The sequence below is a fragment of the Macrotis lagotis genome, chromosome 2, assembly GCF_037893015.1.
Source record: "Macrotis lagotis isolate mMagLag1 chromosome 2, bilby.v1.9.chrom.fasta, whole genome shotgun sequence".
Taxonomy (NCBI): Eukaryota; Metazoa; Chordata; class Mammalia; order Peramelemorphia; family Peramelidae; genus Macrotis; species Macrotis lagotis.
The window spans coordinates 197,300,948-197,318,645 of NC_133659.1; the positions used below are offsets into that span (position 1 = coordinate 197,300,948).

The following is a 17,698-nucleotide window of genomic DNA, read 5'->3' on the forward strand; positions in this document are numbered from 1 at the left end:
AATTTCACATGAGAGTCAAGAAGAAGCTTTTTCAATGGAGTAGAAAGGGGGAAGGCAAGGGAGAATGAATGAGCCTTCATTCTCATCAGAAATGGCTCAGAGAGAAAATAACATACACACTTAACAGGGTGAGGAAATCTATCTTACCCTGGAGAAAAATAAGAAGAAAGGGACAGGATAAGGGGGAATGGGGGGAGGGAAGGGGGGAATAGGTGATAGAAGAAAGGGAAGATCGAGGGAGAGGGAACTCAGATTCAACACACTTTTAGACAGGGCCAGGATGAAAGAAGAGAGAGAGAATAGAATAAATGAGAGTGGGAAGAAATAGAGTGGAGGTACTGCCAGTAATAGCAACTGTGGGGAAAAATACTTCTCTGGTGGACTTAGGATAAAGAAAGCAACTCACCCCAGAAACAGAGCCATTGGAATCTGAACACAGATTTAAGTAAATTTTTTTTCTCTCTCTTTATTCTTGAGGTTTCTCATCTTCTTGGGGCGGGGAGGGTTATGCTTACTCTTATGTTTACTCTTGTAACACATTCAATTTACATCAATGTATAGCATGGAAACAATGTCAGACAGCCTTCTGTGGTGGGGGAGGGAAGAGAGGGTAGGGGAAAAACTGTAAAATTCAAAACCTTACAAAAAATGATAGGTACATATTACTATTGCATATAATTGGAAAACAAAATGTTAACAAATAAAAAAAGTTGAATTAAATATGAAGGTCAAGGGAAAGTCTACAAAAGACTACAATGACTTTTTTTCAAAGCTGCTTTGTTAAAGAAGTTAAAGAATGAAGTACAGTTGAAGAAAAAAATGTGAATCTTTCCTAAATAAATGTAAGCAGATTTTAGTTACCTAGAATAATCACCAAATATTGGCAACATTCAGCCTTCCAAGTCATTATAAATGAAACAAAATAAGGTATTTAATTACATTATAACAGGGATTAATTAGATCTTGGTCATTCATTTGTAATGTATATGTTTTACTGTATATATGCATAAACTGCTAGGATTCCATTACATAACAAAAAGTGATCTTATTACTTTAAATGTAAAGTAAAATTACTTTTAACACCTTATGTGTTTCTACTGCTATCCAAAAGGAAATTGACATCAGAAAGATTGCACTAGGGTTGGTGTATCAATATGAATACAGCTCAGTTTGGCAAAAATAATAAATTAAAATCATTTGATATCTGGTTCATGACTTTGTAAAATGAAATATCAATCTAGATTCTAGAGACATAGTCTCAAGTAATATCAAATGAGCAAGGTGATAAAATGTTGCAAAATATTTGAAAATACTGTGAGATTGGGGCAGCTAAGTGGTGCAGTGGATAGAGCACCAACCCTGGAGTCAGGAGGACCTAGTTCAAATCTGATCTCAGACACTTAATACTTACTTAGCTGTGTGACCTTGGGTAAGTCACTTAACCCCATTGCCTTAAATAAATAAAATTTAAAAAATATTAGAAGTATTACCTAACATAGTTATGGAAAAACAGTAGCAGGCAAGTCAGTCTGTGACCTGGCAATCAGAGGTAGAGAAGACAGGGGCAATCTTTTAGCTGTTACTTTAAGACTGACTGAGGTTAAGGGACAATCACAATCATTGGGCTTCTTGAATAGTAGTTGCAGTCCAAAGCTATCTTTCTTGTATATGTACTATGAAGAAGTCTGCAAGTCCCCTCATACACACACACACACACAATCTACATCATCATCATCAGAGAATTAGGAGGACAAGAAGAGATCAATAAGAGTAAAAGATCACTTTTGCAAACTATCTAAAACTATAAGACTGGTGATTTTTAATAGGGAAAGGCAAAGAATTAAATGAGAATGTTTTCAATTTTCTCTCTTTCAGTGATTAGGGATTAGGATGCCATAGAAAATACCTTGGAACTTGTCCATTTGCAAGGCAAGATAGTTAGTGTAAAGAATGGTAAATAAAATCAGAAAGAATGCATTAAAGCTCCAGCTCTGACCTCTATTACCATGAGTATACACCTTAATTTTTCTGAGTCCTCAAAATTGGCTCATTAGAAAAATGGGAAAATTGAACAAAGGAATGTATAGAGAACTTCATGGGAAATGGTTTTGCATTAGAAAAATGGAAAAAAATAATACTTCTACTATATGCCTCACAGGGTCATCTCCAGGATTAATGTGATAAATAATTTGAAAAGTATTTGAGAATTATAAAATACTACATAAAATCAAGTAATTATTATGCTTGTATCTCTTTTCAAAGTATCAGACTTCATTTTTAATGACCATGAAGATCAGTCTTCTAAATACCACAACATTAACTACGAAATTAAAAAATAAGTCATCAGTCTGGGCCTGTGTAGGTTAATGAAGGAGAAGCACAATCAGGAAAAAGTACATTTGAGTACTAAGGAATAACAACTACTATATTATATTTCAGTCCTGACTGAATTAGAGTAAAGTGGTATGATGATAGATACCATTAAAAATGATATTTTACTAATTTACTAAGATATTAGAGTTTAAGTTTTTTTTGGGACACCCTATATATTTGACATATTTGATTTAGGTTTCAGGCACCTAATAAGATACTTAACAAGATGGTCTTTTGGTTTATATAATTCTAACTTATTCAGATGGCATTTGCCATTTACTCATGCCAGGTAAAACAGTATTCATGATACTTACTGGGTGATAATTACTTAATGCCTGATTATTGCCCTTTTTAGATATTAAGAAGATCACATCCTTCTACCTTTCAAGAAAAATCTCTCAAGATGCTAATCTGTATGAAAGATTTAGGCTCAATATGGCCTCCTTTGGAGGTTTGTCTGAGGAAAAACATGCAATAAAACTTCTCATTTCACTATAGTAAATGGAACCATGTGAGGTAAATTTGTGTCTGTTATTTTGGCTGCAAGGCAAAGTAAGGATCACCTCTCTGTCAAATTTTATTTTTAAAGATTATCCTGGGGGAAGCTTGATGGTGCAGTGAATAGAGCACCAGCCCTGGAGTCAGGAGGACCTGTGGTCAAATGCAGCCTCAGACATTTAATAATTACCTAACTGTGCAGCCTTGGGCAAGTCATTTAACCCCATTGCCTTGCAACCCCCTCTCCCCGAAAAATTCTTTGCAGATATCTGTATATTAGCTAGGTTTTCTTTAGACCATAAGGCCAAGAATCAAGATTTATTTCTTTCCACCATAACTAGTTCTAATCTTTGCCATTTGCAGTTTGGCAAATTTGCTCTTTTCCCATTTCAGAAATTCTTTATAAAGTGAAGGCAAAAAAATAGCTATACAGTAGAGTATCCCTCCTGTTACTGTGCAATTGTTGACCATGATCAAAATTCATAATTATCTGTGATATTGGGTAATGGTAAGGCAAGTTTTGAAGGCAGGGTCAATGCCTTCTTTATAGTGTGCAAAAGATGTAGTATCTCAACAACAGTGAAATATAATCCACCACACCATGTAGAACTGTTTTTATTTTTTATTTTTAGAAACTCATTTTTCTTCATAGTGCAGCAGAATCTTGATAAATGATTAGGGTATATATAGCATGTGGTCATCATTTTAGTCAAGCATTTTGTGTAAACTTACCAAGTTTTGCATACAAATAGCTCTGTATTTTGTATTGGACCACATAATGAGATACAAAAATATGCCATACAAAAATGTTCAGACTCTCTGAAATCCACCTCAACTTTTTCCAACCCCATCGAGTATCATGTAGTTAGAAGTTGAACTTCTAAAATGCCCCAAACATATGTCAAAAAAAGCAAAACTTGATCATTACTACAATGCTGTAACAAACAAGGGAGTATTGGTTCATTAATTCCAAAGACTTGTCCTGAGGTAAGGCAGGTATTAATGTTTTATATCATCGAAGAATTAAATTTATGAACTAGACAGGTCTAATAGCCTCTTTGTACCTTAGTTTCCTCATCTGTAAAATGTACAGTCTACCTCCCAACGTTCTTATTGGGGCTAACATATAACTAACCAATGAAAGCACAAAAATCTAATAATTTTTAAACATCTATTTTATTACACTTACAACTTCTGAAAAAACTGCATTCCATGCCAAGCTTGAAATGTTCCATAACTGAGTTTTTTGAGTAAATTGAAACCAAGGTTTCTATAAAAAAGAGAAATAGCTTCTTTTAGTGCATTTATTGGTATCCTAATTTATATGTGAATATAATAAAACATTTATTTATTACCCATAACATAAATTTAGTTGATTGATATCTAATTAGCATTCATTAGGTACATGTCATTGTATAGGGTATTATTTGCTTAAAATAATCTAGGATACATCATTTCACTTCCTTGGTAAATTCATTTTACTCTACCAGGCAGACCCTGAAGTAGATTGCAATCTCTTTAGGATCATATTTTCTCACCTCTGAAATAAGGGAAAGGGGTGGGTTGGGCTGGATAAGCTCAAGGGTACCTGGAATACAGTGGATACTTATTAAGTGCTTGTTGAATGAATTAAACCATTAACTAAATAATTATTGATCTTTGCTTTTCTAATGTAATTTCTGCAGTCTACATTTTTTATTATTCATTTTTACTATAATTTTTTTCTATAGTCTACCAGTTTTCTATCTCCTTTATTTCCATTCTCTTTTAAAATGAATAGCAAATATTCTAGAATCAAATTTTATGGAAACAATTTCAACATAAAATAAATATTTGTAACTTACAAAAACTGCAAAAAAGGTAATGGTTCAAAAGCATTTCTCTCAATAACATGGATTTTATTGTAGGATAAATCCCTATAAAAATTAAAAGGAAAACAAATTCAAGCTCTAACAACTTTCAGTAGCAAAGATTAAGTTACTGCTTCAATTGATTAGCTATTTTTGTTAGATATCTAATTTAAATGAATGCATTATATTGTTTAAAATATTATCTTGTTAGTTAATAAATAACTTTCATCCAATGATTTCATAATTGTTATAGTTTATTCTTCCAAGGCTAATAATTCTGACTCCCTTTCCTCCTTTTTTATCTCTTTGGATATCATCAACAAGATTTACAAAGATTTTAACTGATATTGATGGTAATTACATGAACCTAGGAGAATGAACCAAATCACATCTTGAAGTATCTTTCCAGTTATCAAATTATATGAGTGAAAGAACTTTTATCCAAATATTCAAATTTGATTTATTGCCCTTAAAGAGAAACACCCAGGTAGGTTATTGTACCATCAGTTTCTCTTTTGTTTTAGCTCTATATGTCCAGGTATAGGTATGATTATCAGGAAAAATAAAGTGGAAAAGTGTTACTTTTCCAACTATTGATGGTATTTTTCAGAAAGAATCATAGAATTTCAGAGTTGGAATGGAACTCTGTGTTCCATCTGGTCAAAGTTATCCTTGAAAAATAATTACAAAATATTCAACAAATGGTGAGAAGACTTCCAGAGTTCAAAATTTATGTCCTTTCAAGATAACAAATTCCACTTTTGGCTAACTATAAAAGTTAGAAAATTTTTCCTAACATCAAATTTAAATTTTCCTCTTTGGACCTTCTGCCCAGAATTTCTGATTTCGTCCCCTCTGGGGCCAAAATAGAATAAAACTATTATCTTTTGTACCTGACACCTTCAAAAACTTTAAGATAGTTATTATGTTCCCCCTAAGTCTTTTCTTATTTAGTATAAACACCTTTAATTCCTTCACCAGCATTCTGGTTGCTCTTTTTTTTTTTTAGGGTTTTTTTTTTTGCAAGGCAAATGGGGTTAAGTGGCTTGCCCAAGGCTACACAGCTAGGTAATTATTAAGTGTCTGAGGCTGGATTTGAACCCAGGTACTCCTGATTCCAGGGCCGGTGCTTTATCCACTGCGCCACTTAGCCACCCCTGGTTGGCCTTTTCTGAATACTTTCCAGGTTATCAATGTTCTTTCTAAAATGTAGTGCCTAGAATTGAATATAATACTCCTGATGTGACCATGTTAGTATATAGTAGGCCTATTATCTATTCATTCTAGAATGCTTTATCTATCTGAAAACAATCTAAGATATTGTATCAAATTTAAAGTGAGGTCTGGGAAATGACCTTCATTTAGGAGGGCCAAATTCATCTACTGCATCCTTGGCTGTTACCAGACATCTTGACTTTTGTCCTGCTATTAGATATCAATGTTTCTGGAGCAGAAAGTAAGGCTAACAACCTTGCCAAGGTCTGTCTCACTTAAATCTAACTTATTAAATGTTAGTACATCACTCTTGTGATGTCTTTGGTCCTTTTAGAAAATGAAGGACAAACAAGATATTATTAGCTTTCCTGCCTGTCATTTCATACTGTTGACTCATATTAAGCTTTTAGCATACTAAAACCAAATCAGGATATTTTCAGGCAAATTTCTATTTGCCTTCCTCTTGAATTTATGAAGTTAATTCTTAAACTAATATTTTATTCTGAATATTCTGAATCACCCTAATTTTACTATTGCATAGAAAACTTTTCCTTCAAGCATAGCATGAGATCTTATCATAAGCTTTACTAAAATCTAGGTAAATTTTATCTATAACCGTACTTATTTATCATTTTAGTGATACTGCTTTTTTGTAAAAAAAAAGAAGGAAAATTAAAAAGGTTAGTCTGACATGAACTATTCTTGATGAAGTTATGCTGCCTCTTTGTATAGTTGTGTTCTAGCTGTTCATTAACTATCCCTTTTATAGCACATTCAAGAATTTTGCCAAGAATTGAAATCAAGCTCAGTAGTTTATATTTGGAAGACTCCATTTTCTCTCTTTACTTGAAAATTTTTATATCTTTCTCATTCTCTGTAATTTTCAAGAAAGTTAATTAAGAAGACTGTCTTCTTAATTGAGAATTTCTAGAGAATAGCTTCAAATATAGCAAGGACTGTCTTCTGGGAAGAGAGCACGGCAAATGAAGGGAAGCAAGAATATAGTTTCTTCATGACTTTTATATCTGTCAAAAGAACTTTAAAGGCAGCTAGGTGGCACAAAGAATAGAACACTGGCCCTGGAATGAATAGGACCTGAGTTCGAATCCAGCCTCAGATACTTAATAACTGCCTAGTTGTGTGACCTTAGGTAAGTCACTAAACCCCATAGCCTTAACTAAACAAAGAAACAAACAAATAAATAAACAAACAGATAAATAAATATATAAATAAATAAGAGCTTTAAACTGAAAAGAAAGGGAGAAAGAAAGTTGCATGTGTACATCCACAAAATAGAGATTAGCTTCATGAAGAAAATAGCAGTTGAGATTTACTTAAATTCAAAGATCATAAAAAAGGAAAAAAAGACCCATTATTTTAAAAAATGCACAAAATTCATGCAACAAACAAGAACAGAAGTTCTATTGCATAAAGGAAAATCTGATCTCATAGGTAGTGTATTGAGTTCATTATTACGTAATATACCTGTATGATGTATATTACTTTGGAAAGAGGAAACTCAAGTATACTCTAGCTATCCTCTTTAGACTTGGCTTTTTAGGTACATTTTTGAACATATATAGGAGAGAAAAGCCAGAAGACTTAACCCTCATATTGCTGGTTCCTACAATCTTGGGGAAGAAGCCTATAGGTAGAGTCAACCTGGGTACCTGATCTTTGGATTCTGGCTCCCCTATGAACCAGGAACAATATATGTATCCCTAGACTTAACTAATTTAAGAGGCAAAAGCCAGTCAAAAATGACAAGACCAGGATGATTCTGCTGCATGTGGGGCACATTCCCTTTAAATCTGCCTAAAAGGAAAAAAAAAAACCCTGTAAATGGGAACAAACAATGGTTATATTTGGGAGTTTCAACATAATGTAGGAATTAGTTTTTCTTAGTTTTAAAGGGTAGAGAAGTGGATAAGAGAGAAAACATTTTTTATTAATTAAAAGCTAAATTTAAAAAAGCAAAAGGAAATGTTAATGATAGAGCAGGGATTCCAGAGAGTATAATAGAAGAGATAGGCAGATCTGGAGTGTAACAACTTTGTTTATTGTGATATCAAGATTATGATTTAAGAACATTACTCATATATATATATATATATATATATATATATATATATATATATATATTTAGATTTTTGCAAGGCAAATGGGGTTAAGTGGCTTGCCCAAGGCCACACAGCTAGGTAAATATTAAGTGTCTGAGACCAGATTTGAACCCAGGTACTCCTGACTCCAAGGCCAGTGCTTTATCCACTATGCCACCTAGCCGCCCCCATTTTTATATATTTTAAACATGGAATAATCTTTTAAAAATATGGATGCTGAATTGGTTGAAAAGTATTTTGGTCTAGTTGGTACTGAAATGCACAGAGGTCTCTTGATATTAGGTGTAGAGATAGACCATAAGTTTGATTACATAAAACATTAAAAAAAATATAAAAGACTTTGGAGGATTGCTAAAAAAATTAAGCCAGAGAACATCTCTCAGGAAGTATTGTATGCAAATTTGATCATTCAAATTATCTTACAGGAGACAGTACCTGGAAGATACTAGAGGAACAGCAGTTTAAAAAGTAGAAACTCTTATGAAAAAAGAAGGCATGCTCACAGAGAGCCATGAGTAACTAAGAGAAAGACATTTTCCCTATATGTCATTGAGTTACAACTAGCTTTAAGTAAATGGATTATACTGTAAACCTTTTACATAAGCCCTAGCAGATAGGGGCCCAGCAAGAATGGAGAAGGGATGGGCGAAGGAGGAGGTACAGGAAGGCCCCACTGGTACATAGAAAGATTAATGACAGGTGGGAAGAGAGGTGTGTGTGTGTGTGGCAAGGACAGAAAAATACACTATTCCATTTCCTTCCATAGGGAAGCTCAGGACTGACAGAAGACAGACCCTGGAGCAGGTGGGTGGAGCAGTAGGCAAGGTTTTAAGACAAGCCCCTGATCCAGCTGTGGTCTCAGTATGTCCATTCTGCTTCTGCTTTCACTTGAAAGGATTTTATTTATTTTTCCTGAGGGGGTTAGAGGAGGGCTGCTAAGTCAAAGGACTGGAGCAGAAACAGAGAGCACTGTACCAAACAGTGGATTTACCATAGGTGTTTTTTGGGAATGTGGATTTCTTTTAGAATTCTTTAAGTAAAGTTGAATTTGTGTAATAGTAAAGTGAGATCTGTCTGAATACAGGGCCAAGTCAAGAATCTTTTATTGGGATGTGAGTTCCCTGAAAGCAAGTCGGACTTGTCTTATTTTTCTGTTTGTATTCCAGCACTTAGCACAGTGCTTTGTACAAGAGCTTAATAAATGCTTTTCAGTTTATTTTTTCATTAATTCTTATTACAGAAATCATATCCCAAGAGAATAATAATGTAATATTCAAATTAATCAGGCATCATATATATTAGATTACAAGCTCCTTGAGGGCAAAGACTGTTTGGTCTCTCTTCTCATTTCCAGTATTTAGCACAGAGTCTGGTATATAGTAGTTGTTTACTAAATGTTGATTGACTGATTGATTACTGCATTGCCAAGCACCAGAAGTTAGAAAAAAAGCAGATTAGAAAATCTCTATTTTTGGTGCAGGGTCTCTTAAGACCACAAAATCTGAAACCATATGACAAGTGGGTCTTCAAACCTAGAGATACAATATGGTGGTAGTGAGAACACACAAGACTACATTTATCTATTCTATTATTTCTTGTCAAGGAGAGAATCCTGACTTTAGAGTCTGAGTGGATTTTTGATTATAGACTCATTTGAAGAGTTACTCTACTGCCTGAGGAAGCTGAATAAGTCATACAAAGTGGTAACAGATGCGTGAGTGTACTTGCCTGAATGTCTACATCACAGTAAAAATTAATGTTCTTTACAGCACTGATCTTGAATCAGTAATTTACTCCAAAATCAAATGACATGTATGCAAAGGAGGACTCAGCCTCTACTGCTCCAGTGTGGACCGTGGAAGCAAAGCAAGGGATCTAGACTTTTGTTTTACCACTGGACAAAGACTCTGGAAGATGAGTGAGGCTGATGACTTTGTACAGCTCTGCTTCACTTAAATAACATTCATTCTTGAGTCAAGGCTTCACCTTGTGATGTCATTGGTCCTTTTTGAAAATAAAGGGCAAAAAATAATGACAACAAACCCTGAAGATGCAGATTTTAAGGCAGAAGATTATTGAGAATTTATTGTTGTTCGACTGTTTCAGTTTTGTCTGACCCTTCGTGACCCACTTTGGGGTTTTCTAGTCAGTCACTTCCTTCTTCAACCCATTTTACAGATGAAGTGATTTGCCCAAGATCATGCAGCTAATAAATATCTGAAGCCAGATTCTGCCTGACTCCAGGCCAGGCACTCTATTCATTTGTACTACCTAGCTTCCCCACCATAAATGATTGGTAAGAGAGAGAAAAGTGGATAAAACTTTTTTTCTTAGAGAGGAAAAGGACCAAGAGAGTGTAAGCCATAGAAGTAAGATACAAGAACACCTTCATTAGAAGCAGCCCCATCTTCTGCTATAGTTGTAGATTAGGTAGCCATAAATATAGGATGCACTGGTGAAAAAAAAATGCAGCACTAGTCCTCTAGAGGCTAAAATGTCTAGAACCAGCATGGGGAAAAAAGATAATTCTTTTTTCAGGCTCTAATAATAATGACAATAGCCATTCCTTATGGCCCTATTCCATTGGAACTCAAAAATCTCTGGGCACAGGTGATATTGAAGATAAATAATTAAGACAATAATGTTATCCATCACAGAGGATCTCAAATTATTATCATATTCTGATAATTCCATGAGATTTTTGAAGAAAGTACCCTTACAATCTATAAAGGAACTTGAACTTGGTGGACTCATTAACTAAAGCTATTCATATTTGAGATAGGTCAAGGTGAGTTTGAAATTCCCCAAAGAACATTTGTTAGTGACAGTAGGAAAATGGACACCTCAGCTCTATTATGACCAGATCTACTTATTCTCACTTTAGTTAGCAATGTCAGCAATGAATGGAAGCAATTCTAGAAAATTCAAAATACTAGCAGTATATTACAAGCAACTAGTTAGAACCTAATACCTTTATACTTTGACAGTTCATGCAACCTGTGCAGAAGCCTAAAAGCAGATAGAAATAAAGGATGGCAGTAAGAGCTCTGACTTTTCAAACTCGAGAGGGGATAATGAGTTTTTTGATTTTGTTGACTCCTAAAGATGGTTTGAGGACAAGAATCCAATTCACTAATTCACTTTTCTGTTCTAGGAATTATCTAGGAAGATTTATTTTCTTTTGTGAAGACCTTAAAAACTGTCTGAAAGAACTGCTAGTTACTGGCATCATTACAGAGTCTAGTAGTTTGAATGTATCACCTCTACAGTGGTAAAGAAAAAGAATGGAGAGATACAAATATGTATTTAATAATGGATTTTGAACAAAATAACAAAAGCAAGCCAGTAATTATGCCATGCTTTCAAAATTCCTTGGATCATTTGATAGGCAGTCAGTGATTCCCAGTTTTGGATTTATATGGTGAGTTTTATCATATTCCTATGGCTGAGAAAGACAAAGACTGCTTTTATATGTTTACCTGGATTTTTACCAATTTGAATGTCCTAAGGCATATCTGGAAGTCAGGGATATGAATTATCTGGTTGATGTACCTAGATCAATGTAACTAAATGATCTCATTGTCTTTGGAAAGACAATGAAATCATGAAGAGAGATTACTGAAAAAGAGTTTGATTTGAGAAAGCAGGTCTGAAGCCAGCAATTGACAGATTATCATTTTGGAAGTCACACATTGACAGATGCATTTTTCTTTTTTGGCAAGGCAATGGGTTAAAGTGGCTTGCCCAAGGCCACACAGCTAGGTAATTATTAAGTGTCTGAGGCCGGATTTGAAGCCAGGCACTCCTAACTCCAGGGCCAGTGCTCTATCCACTGCACCACCTAGCCATCTCGACAGATGCATTTTTGCAAGATTCTCTGTGTCACATAGTATTTCAATAAAACCTTGACCAAGAGAAAATAAAAACACTCTTTAATTGGCTGTATTCATAGAATATTTGAGATTTAAGAACTTTTATAGTTTTGCAATTATCTCATTTGTTAAGAACAACATTACTATTTTTGTTAATCGCCTGGCCTCATTTGTGAAATATTAGCTTAAGTGACCTAGAATCAGAAGGTCAAGAAAGGTCAGATTCGGTGAAAACCTACAAAGCCATTTGGAGATCAATGAGCAGAAAAACATGAACAAGGATTCAGAGATTTAGTTAATTGCCTCATATTTGTACCAATATTGGTCTGTGAAGATCCAAGCAAGCCTTTTATCCAATCACAGATATTAGTTTGGAGCATTTAGATTCTGTCCTACATCAAGAGAGTGATGATAGTCACCAGTAATTAACTACAATCTCACCAATATGACCCATTTGTTCTTACTCAAGGTAAGGCTAATTTCCTAGCTTCTGACTCTCAATGTCTTTTCAGGACAGGTTTCAGGGAGAAGGAGACAGAGGAACCAATGCTCAGAAATTAAATGTACCATACAACCCTAACTTATCACATTTCTTCCCAAAATGGATTGAAATAGTAAGATGGTTTCCGGACTTTTCTCAACAGGTTTCACTTTGGCAGAAAACTTCCTACAGACTGTGGATGAAGAGGCAGTAAAGGAGACAGAGGAGTGATCATATAAATTAATTTATGAAGGAGAACTAGGTGTCCATTTTCCTACTGACATTAACAAATGTTTCTTGGGGAATTTCAAACTCACCTTGACCTATCCCAAATATGAATAGCTTTAGTTAAAAACTTAAGAGAAAAGAGAGTTATCAAGGAGGAGAAGGTGATCAACAGCTAATCTGATAGCTATGAAGTGATACTTCATTTATATTAGTATTTCTCTAATGATTTGGAGCATCTTGTTATATCACTATTGAGAGTTTTGATTTCTTCTTCTGAAAGCTGTTCCTATTCTTTGAGCATTTATCAAATGAGGAATGATTCTTATTTTGATAAATTTGGTTCAGTTCCCTATATATTTGAGAAATGAGTAAAATATCTGTTTTAGCCTATTTTTATCCTCTCATAGTTTTTTGTTTCATCTTGTTCTGATTCGTCTTTCACAACATGGCAGTAAGTTATAAAAAATTATGTTTCCACACCTGCACATCTAATCATGAGACAGACAAGATCAGGATGGTGTAAGCAATGAATGGATTGAGTTCCTACAACTATTTGGTGAGAATCATCTAGTCATGAACAGACAAGGTCAGGATGATGTAAGAGATATATTTTCAAAACTGCTTGGAGAAACATTTAATCATGAACCAGAAAAGATTAAATAAAGAAGTTAAGTTTGCAGTTAGAAAAGAATGAACAAATGAGCAAAGGGGGGGGGGAATAAAGGGAGAGTTGGTACTAACTTAGCAATGACTTAAGAACTTCACCCTGCTTAATAAGGTTTATACATATTACTTTGCATGCCCCTCATAAAATTAAGCTTCATTTACATAATATGGGATGTATGAAGAGGAGAAAGGAATTTTTTAAGGAAAAGTGTATCAGGAAGATTGTTACCTGGAAGACAGACCAATCTAAATCTTGAAAGGGAGGGGACTGAAGAAATTGTATCATACTAATACCATAAAAGCCTTCTTACTCAATGCTCTCACCCCACTTTGAGGAGTGGAGTCTGTTTCTGGCCAGAATTGCAGGATTTCCTCTAAGTTCTTATTACAATAACTTGCTGATGCTTAACTGTGTCAAGAGTGTTTCTAACATGGCTAATATGGAAATATGTTTAACATAGTTATACGTGTATAACCTACATCAGATTGTTTGCTGTTAAGGGGAGGGGGAGGGAAAAGAGGGAAGGAAAAATGTAGAACTTAAAATATTACAAAATGGTGAATGTTGAAAACTATCTTTGCATATGGTTGGAATGATAATAAATAAATTTTAAAAAGAGGTCTTTATCAGAGAATCTTGCTATAAAATTTTTCTGCAAGTTTCCTGTTTTCCTTCTAATTTTAAATGTACTGGTTCATTTGTGCAAAACCTTCTTAATTTTATATGACTTTGTGACCTTTTTTCATTATTTTCCTTGAGGTTGTTAAACTTTGTTCCTAATAAATTTTTATCTTTTCTTTTGCTTTTCTCTGTATTCCCAGTAGGAAAAAAATCATGAGAAATCTATCAGTATCAGATATCAAATTATACTACAAAACAGTGATCATCAAAAATATTTGATTTTGGGTGGCTAGGTGGCACACAATGGCTAAAGTACTGGCCCTGGAGTCAGGAGTACCTGGGTTCAAATCTGGTCTCAAACACTTAGTAATTACCTAACTGTGTGGCCTTGGGCAAGCCACTTAACCCCATTTGCCTTGCCAAAAAAAAAAAACAACCTAAAATAAAATAAAAAAATATTTGATTTGACAATACTGCCATTTGATATAAATAAAAAATTTAAAAATAATAGAAATAAGGTACCCAACATATAGAAGCAAATGATCATAGTAGATCTCAAAGATCCCTACAAGTGTAGTATAAGCTCACTATTTGAAAAAAAAAACTACTGGGAAAACTAAAAACTACTAAGGTTAAATTGAACTTGATCAAAATTTGAATAACTAATGAATTAGTAGATTCAATGAATGAAATTTTATTCTATTCCCTGAAAAATTATGGACTTAAAGTTCAGTTCTCTCTTACTGGTAACTTTACACGATAAAAAATCCTCAACAAATCATTTCCAGATACTGACAAATCAATTCTCTGGCCATGGAAGACAATACAAACACATGGTCAAGAAGGCCAGAATGGGAATCCTGTCCTTTCCACTGATGCCTGGATGTCCTTAGCTGACACTTTACTTTTGACAACTTTAGTGTCCTTATCTATAAAACCTTAAGTATTCAACTCTAAATCTATGATTTTTTTTTCTTTGAAGGATAGCTATAATGTCACAAAACCATTCACCACACTTCTCTAAGTCATTGAGGTTTTCCCTATGTCTTGTCTGTTTGATTTAGATAGAAATTTCATAGACACTATATGCTCCAAATATTATTGGTAGTCATTAAATATTAAGTGACTTACAAATACTGGAGGGACAGCAGACCTTCAAAGGAATTCTTATGCAGTTTGTACAAAGCATTATCTGTGAGATTTCTAGAAAATTAAAAGGTTATCATTAGGGCCAAATGACAAATTGGGACACCAATTTGTTCAGTAAGAGCTGCTTCCTTTCTAAAAGGCAGTCACAAGATTGATTATCATCCTGACTTTAATCTTCAAAATCTGTGTTAAATATGATTAACTCTTATGTTTGAATTTTTATTAACTTAGGTATATCTCTCAGAGCTCTCTTTTTCCAAAACTACTTGACTTAATTCTCACTTTCCATTAATGGAGTGAAGAAATAGGATTCTCCCTACCATTTATGTCTATTATAAATATATGTGGATTTTATTTGAATTTCCAAATCAGAAATGATAGCACATTAGGGACAGCAAATGAAGTCAACACATGTCGGTGGCATTAAAAGAGAAATACTGTTTTCATATAAATTTCCTAGCTTGACCCAGGTAAACACAGCATTCATTAACTGCATTTACAAGCCATTATTCTACTATATGACCTACTGTCATTATTTCTCTTTCATTTGGAACCAAAGAATAGGTCTTCAGAGAAGCAACAGCAGAAATTATGACATTTCTTTTTCTAGCCCTTTTGACACACCTCTGACCTAGCAAATTTCAATATAGATCAATTATAATCCAGGAAAATAAGAAGTCTACAATAAAATAATCCTAAAAGGAGGAACTTGTATTAAGCTAATTGTGGAAACAAAAACTAGAGTTAACTGTACTGATTAGTTGAGTCTCAAATACTTTAATCCATAAAATAAAAAAAATTTTTAAATAATTTTTAAAAAGTATAGTTGGTGCAGCAGATAGAGGGCCAAGCCTGGAATCAGAAAGACCTGAGTTCAAACTTGGTCTCAGATACTTACTAGCTGTGTGACTCTGGACAAATGCTTAAAAAGAAAAAGGCATGATGTAAATATTCCCTCTACCAGAACTGAATTAACATTTTACTTTGTTGTAATAATATTAAAAGATGAGGAAATGGAGAAAGTATAGGCTCTGAAATCTGAAAAACTTAGTTTGAATCCTAGGCACTGAGGTGGTCAAGGAACTTCAGTGAACTATCTTTTCTGCCAAAAATTCCTGCCACTGGGCACAAGACAAGTTCCTATCAAACAAAACAATAAATCCCAGGCCTAGCCTGAGAGGATTAAGTCTTTGTGTTATCTCTTCCATCTACATATCCCTAATCACCTCACCTCTCAATGTATCCCTGATTACCTCATTATCAGAGTTGCTGTCTCCCACTGGGAGGTCAGTCTGCTCTCTCGGGGAGTGTAATACTAATAAAAGCTTTCACTTGAACTTGAAGATAGCCCGAGTCTTTGAATTCTTTCAAAAGAGAACCTGTAGGGGTGGCTAGGTGGTATAGTGGATAGAGCACTGGCCCTGGAGTCAGGAGTACCTGAGTTCAAATCTGACCTCAGACATTTAATAATTACTGTGTGGCTGTGTGGCCTTGGGTAAGCCACTTAACCCCATTTGACTTGCAAAAGTCTAAAAAAAACCTAACCAAACAAAAGAGAACCTGTATCTTTTATTCTGAACCTCAACAGATTGTATAAATTTGGGCAACTCAATCCAGTTTTGTTTTTTCCTCATTTGTAAAACGGAGGAGGCAGAACTAGAGGATTTCTTTAGATTCCTTTCAGTTTTAAATCCTATGTTCTATGGTCATCATCTCTTTTTCTACTTACTATGCAATTGTTTGCCAAGTACCTATGATTCTGTCTCCTCAATATCTCTTGCATTAGCTTTCTATGGACTACTAACAAACCAAATGCCTGATCATCTCTTGACTGGATTATTGTAATAGTCCCCAAATTTATCTCACAGACCTCCAACCTCTGTTATCTCTAATCCATCCTTCACACAACTGTCAAAATCATCTTTCTAAACCATAATCTAGTCCACTGCTTCAGGGTTTCTCCATTGGGTATAGAATAAGCTCTTCAGTATCATATTTAATTTGGTTCCAACAGATCCTTCCGGTCTTATTATTTCCTTTTATCTTCATTATATTCCAGCCAAACTGGACTGCTAGATGTTTCTTAATCTTTTCCTACCCTCTTCTGTCTTCATGCATTTGTATAGTCTGTCTCTATTACAACATATCTCTCTCTTCCTTTGAGACCCAGCTCAGTAATTTCTCCTCCATGAAGTCTTTCCTGAATGCTCCTCACCTTTTAATGTTATTTTTAATGTGTATTTTTTGTACACATCTGGATGATATTGAAGTCTCTAACAGGTTTCTGCTATTTCAACTGTACATATACATACACATACATACACATATGTTGCTGCTGCTGTCATTCAGTTATTTCAGTTGTGTCTGACTCTTTGTAACCCAATTTAGGACTTTCCTGGCAAAAATACTGGAGGGGTTTGCTATTTCCTTTTCCCAGCTGAAAGATGAGGAAATGGAGGCAAACAGGATAAAATGACTTGTTCAGAGTCACACAGCTAATACGTCTGAAGTCAGGGTTGAACCCAGAAAGGTAAGTCTTTCCAGGTCCATCACTCTCATCCATTGCATCATCTAGTTGCCTCACATATATTTATATATTTTAATATCTATGTGAATAAAATAAA

General features: G+C 34.4%; 1 protein-coding gene across 3 annotated transcripts in view; it reads right to left on the reverse strand.

Annotated features, from left to right (window-relative positions):
• The window catches only part of LOC141513992 (leucine-rich repeat-containing protein 37A2-like), a 62,644-nt gene that overhangs the window by 39,111 nt on the left and 5,835 nt on the right, over positions 1-17,698 (reverse strand). Inside the window, exons 3-5 of one of the 3 annotated variants that reach the window (XM_074224381.1) lie at positions 15,057-15,128; positions 4,716-4,787; positions 4,061-4,141 (exon numbers count right to left, since the gene is read on the reverse strand). In XM_074224381.1, the coding sequence (XP_074080482.1) occupies positions 4,061-4,141; positions 4,716-4,787; positions 15,057-15,128 (225 nt within the window). The remainder of the gene's footprint in view (positions 1-4,060; positions 4,142-4,715; positions 4,788-15,056; positions 15,129-17,698) is intronic. The other 2 variants (XM_074224383.1, XM_074224382.1) reach the window with 2 other exon arrangements.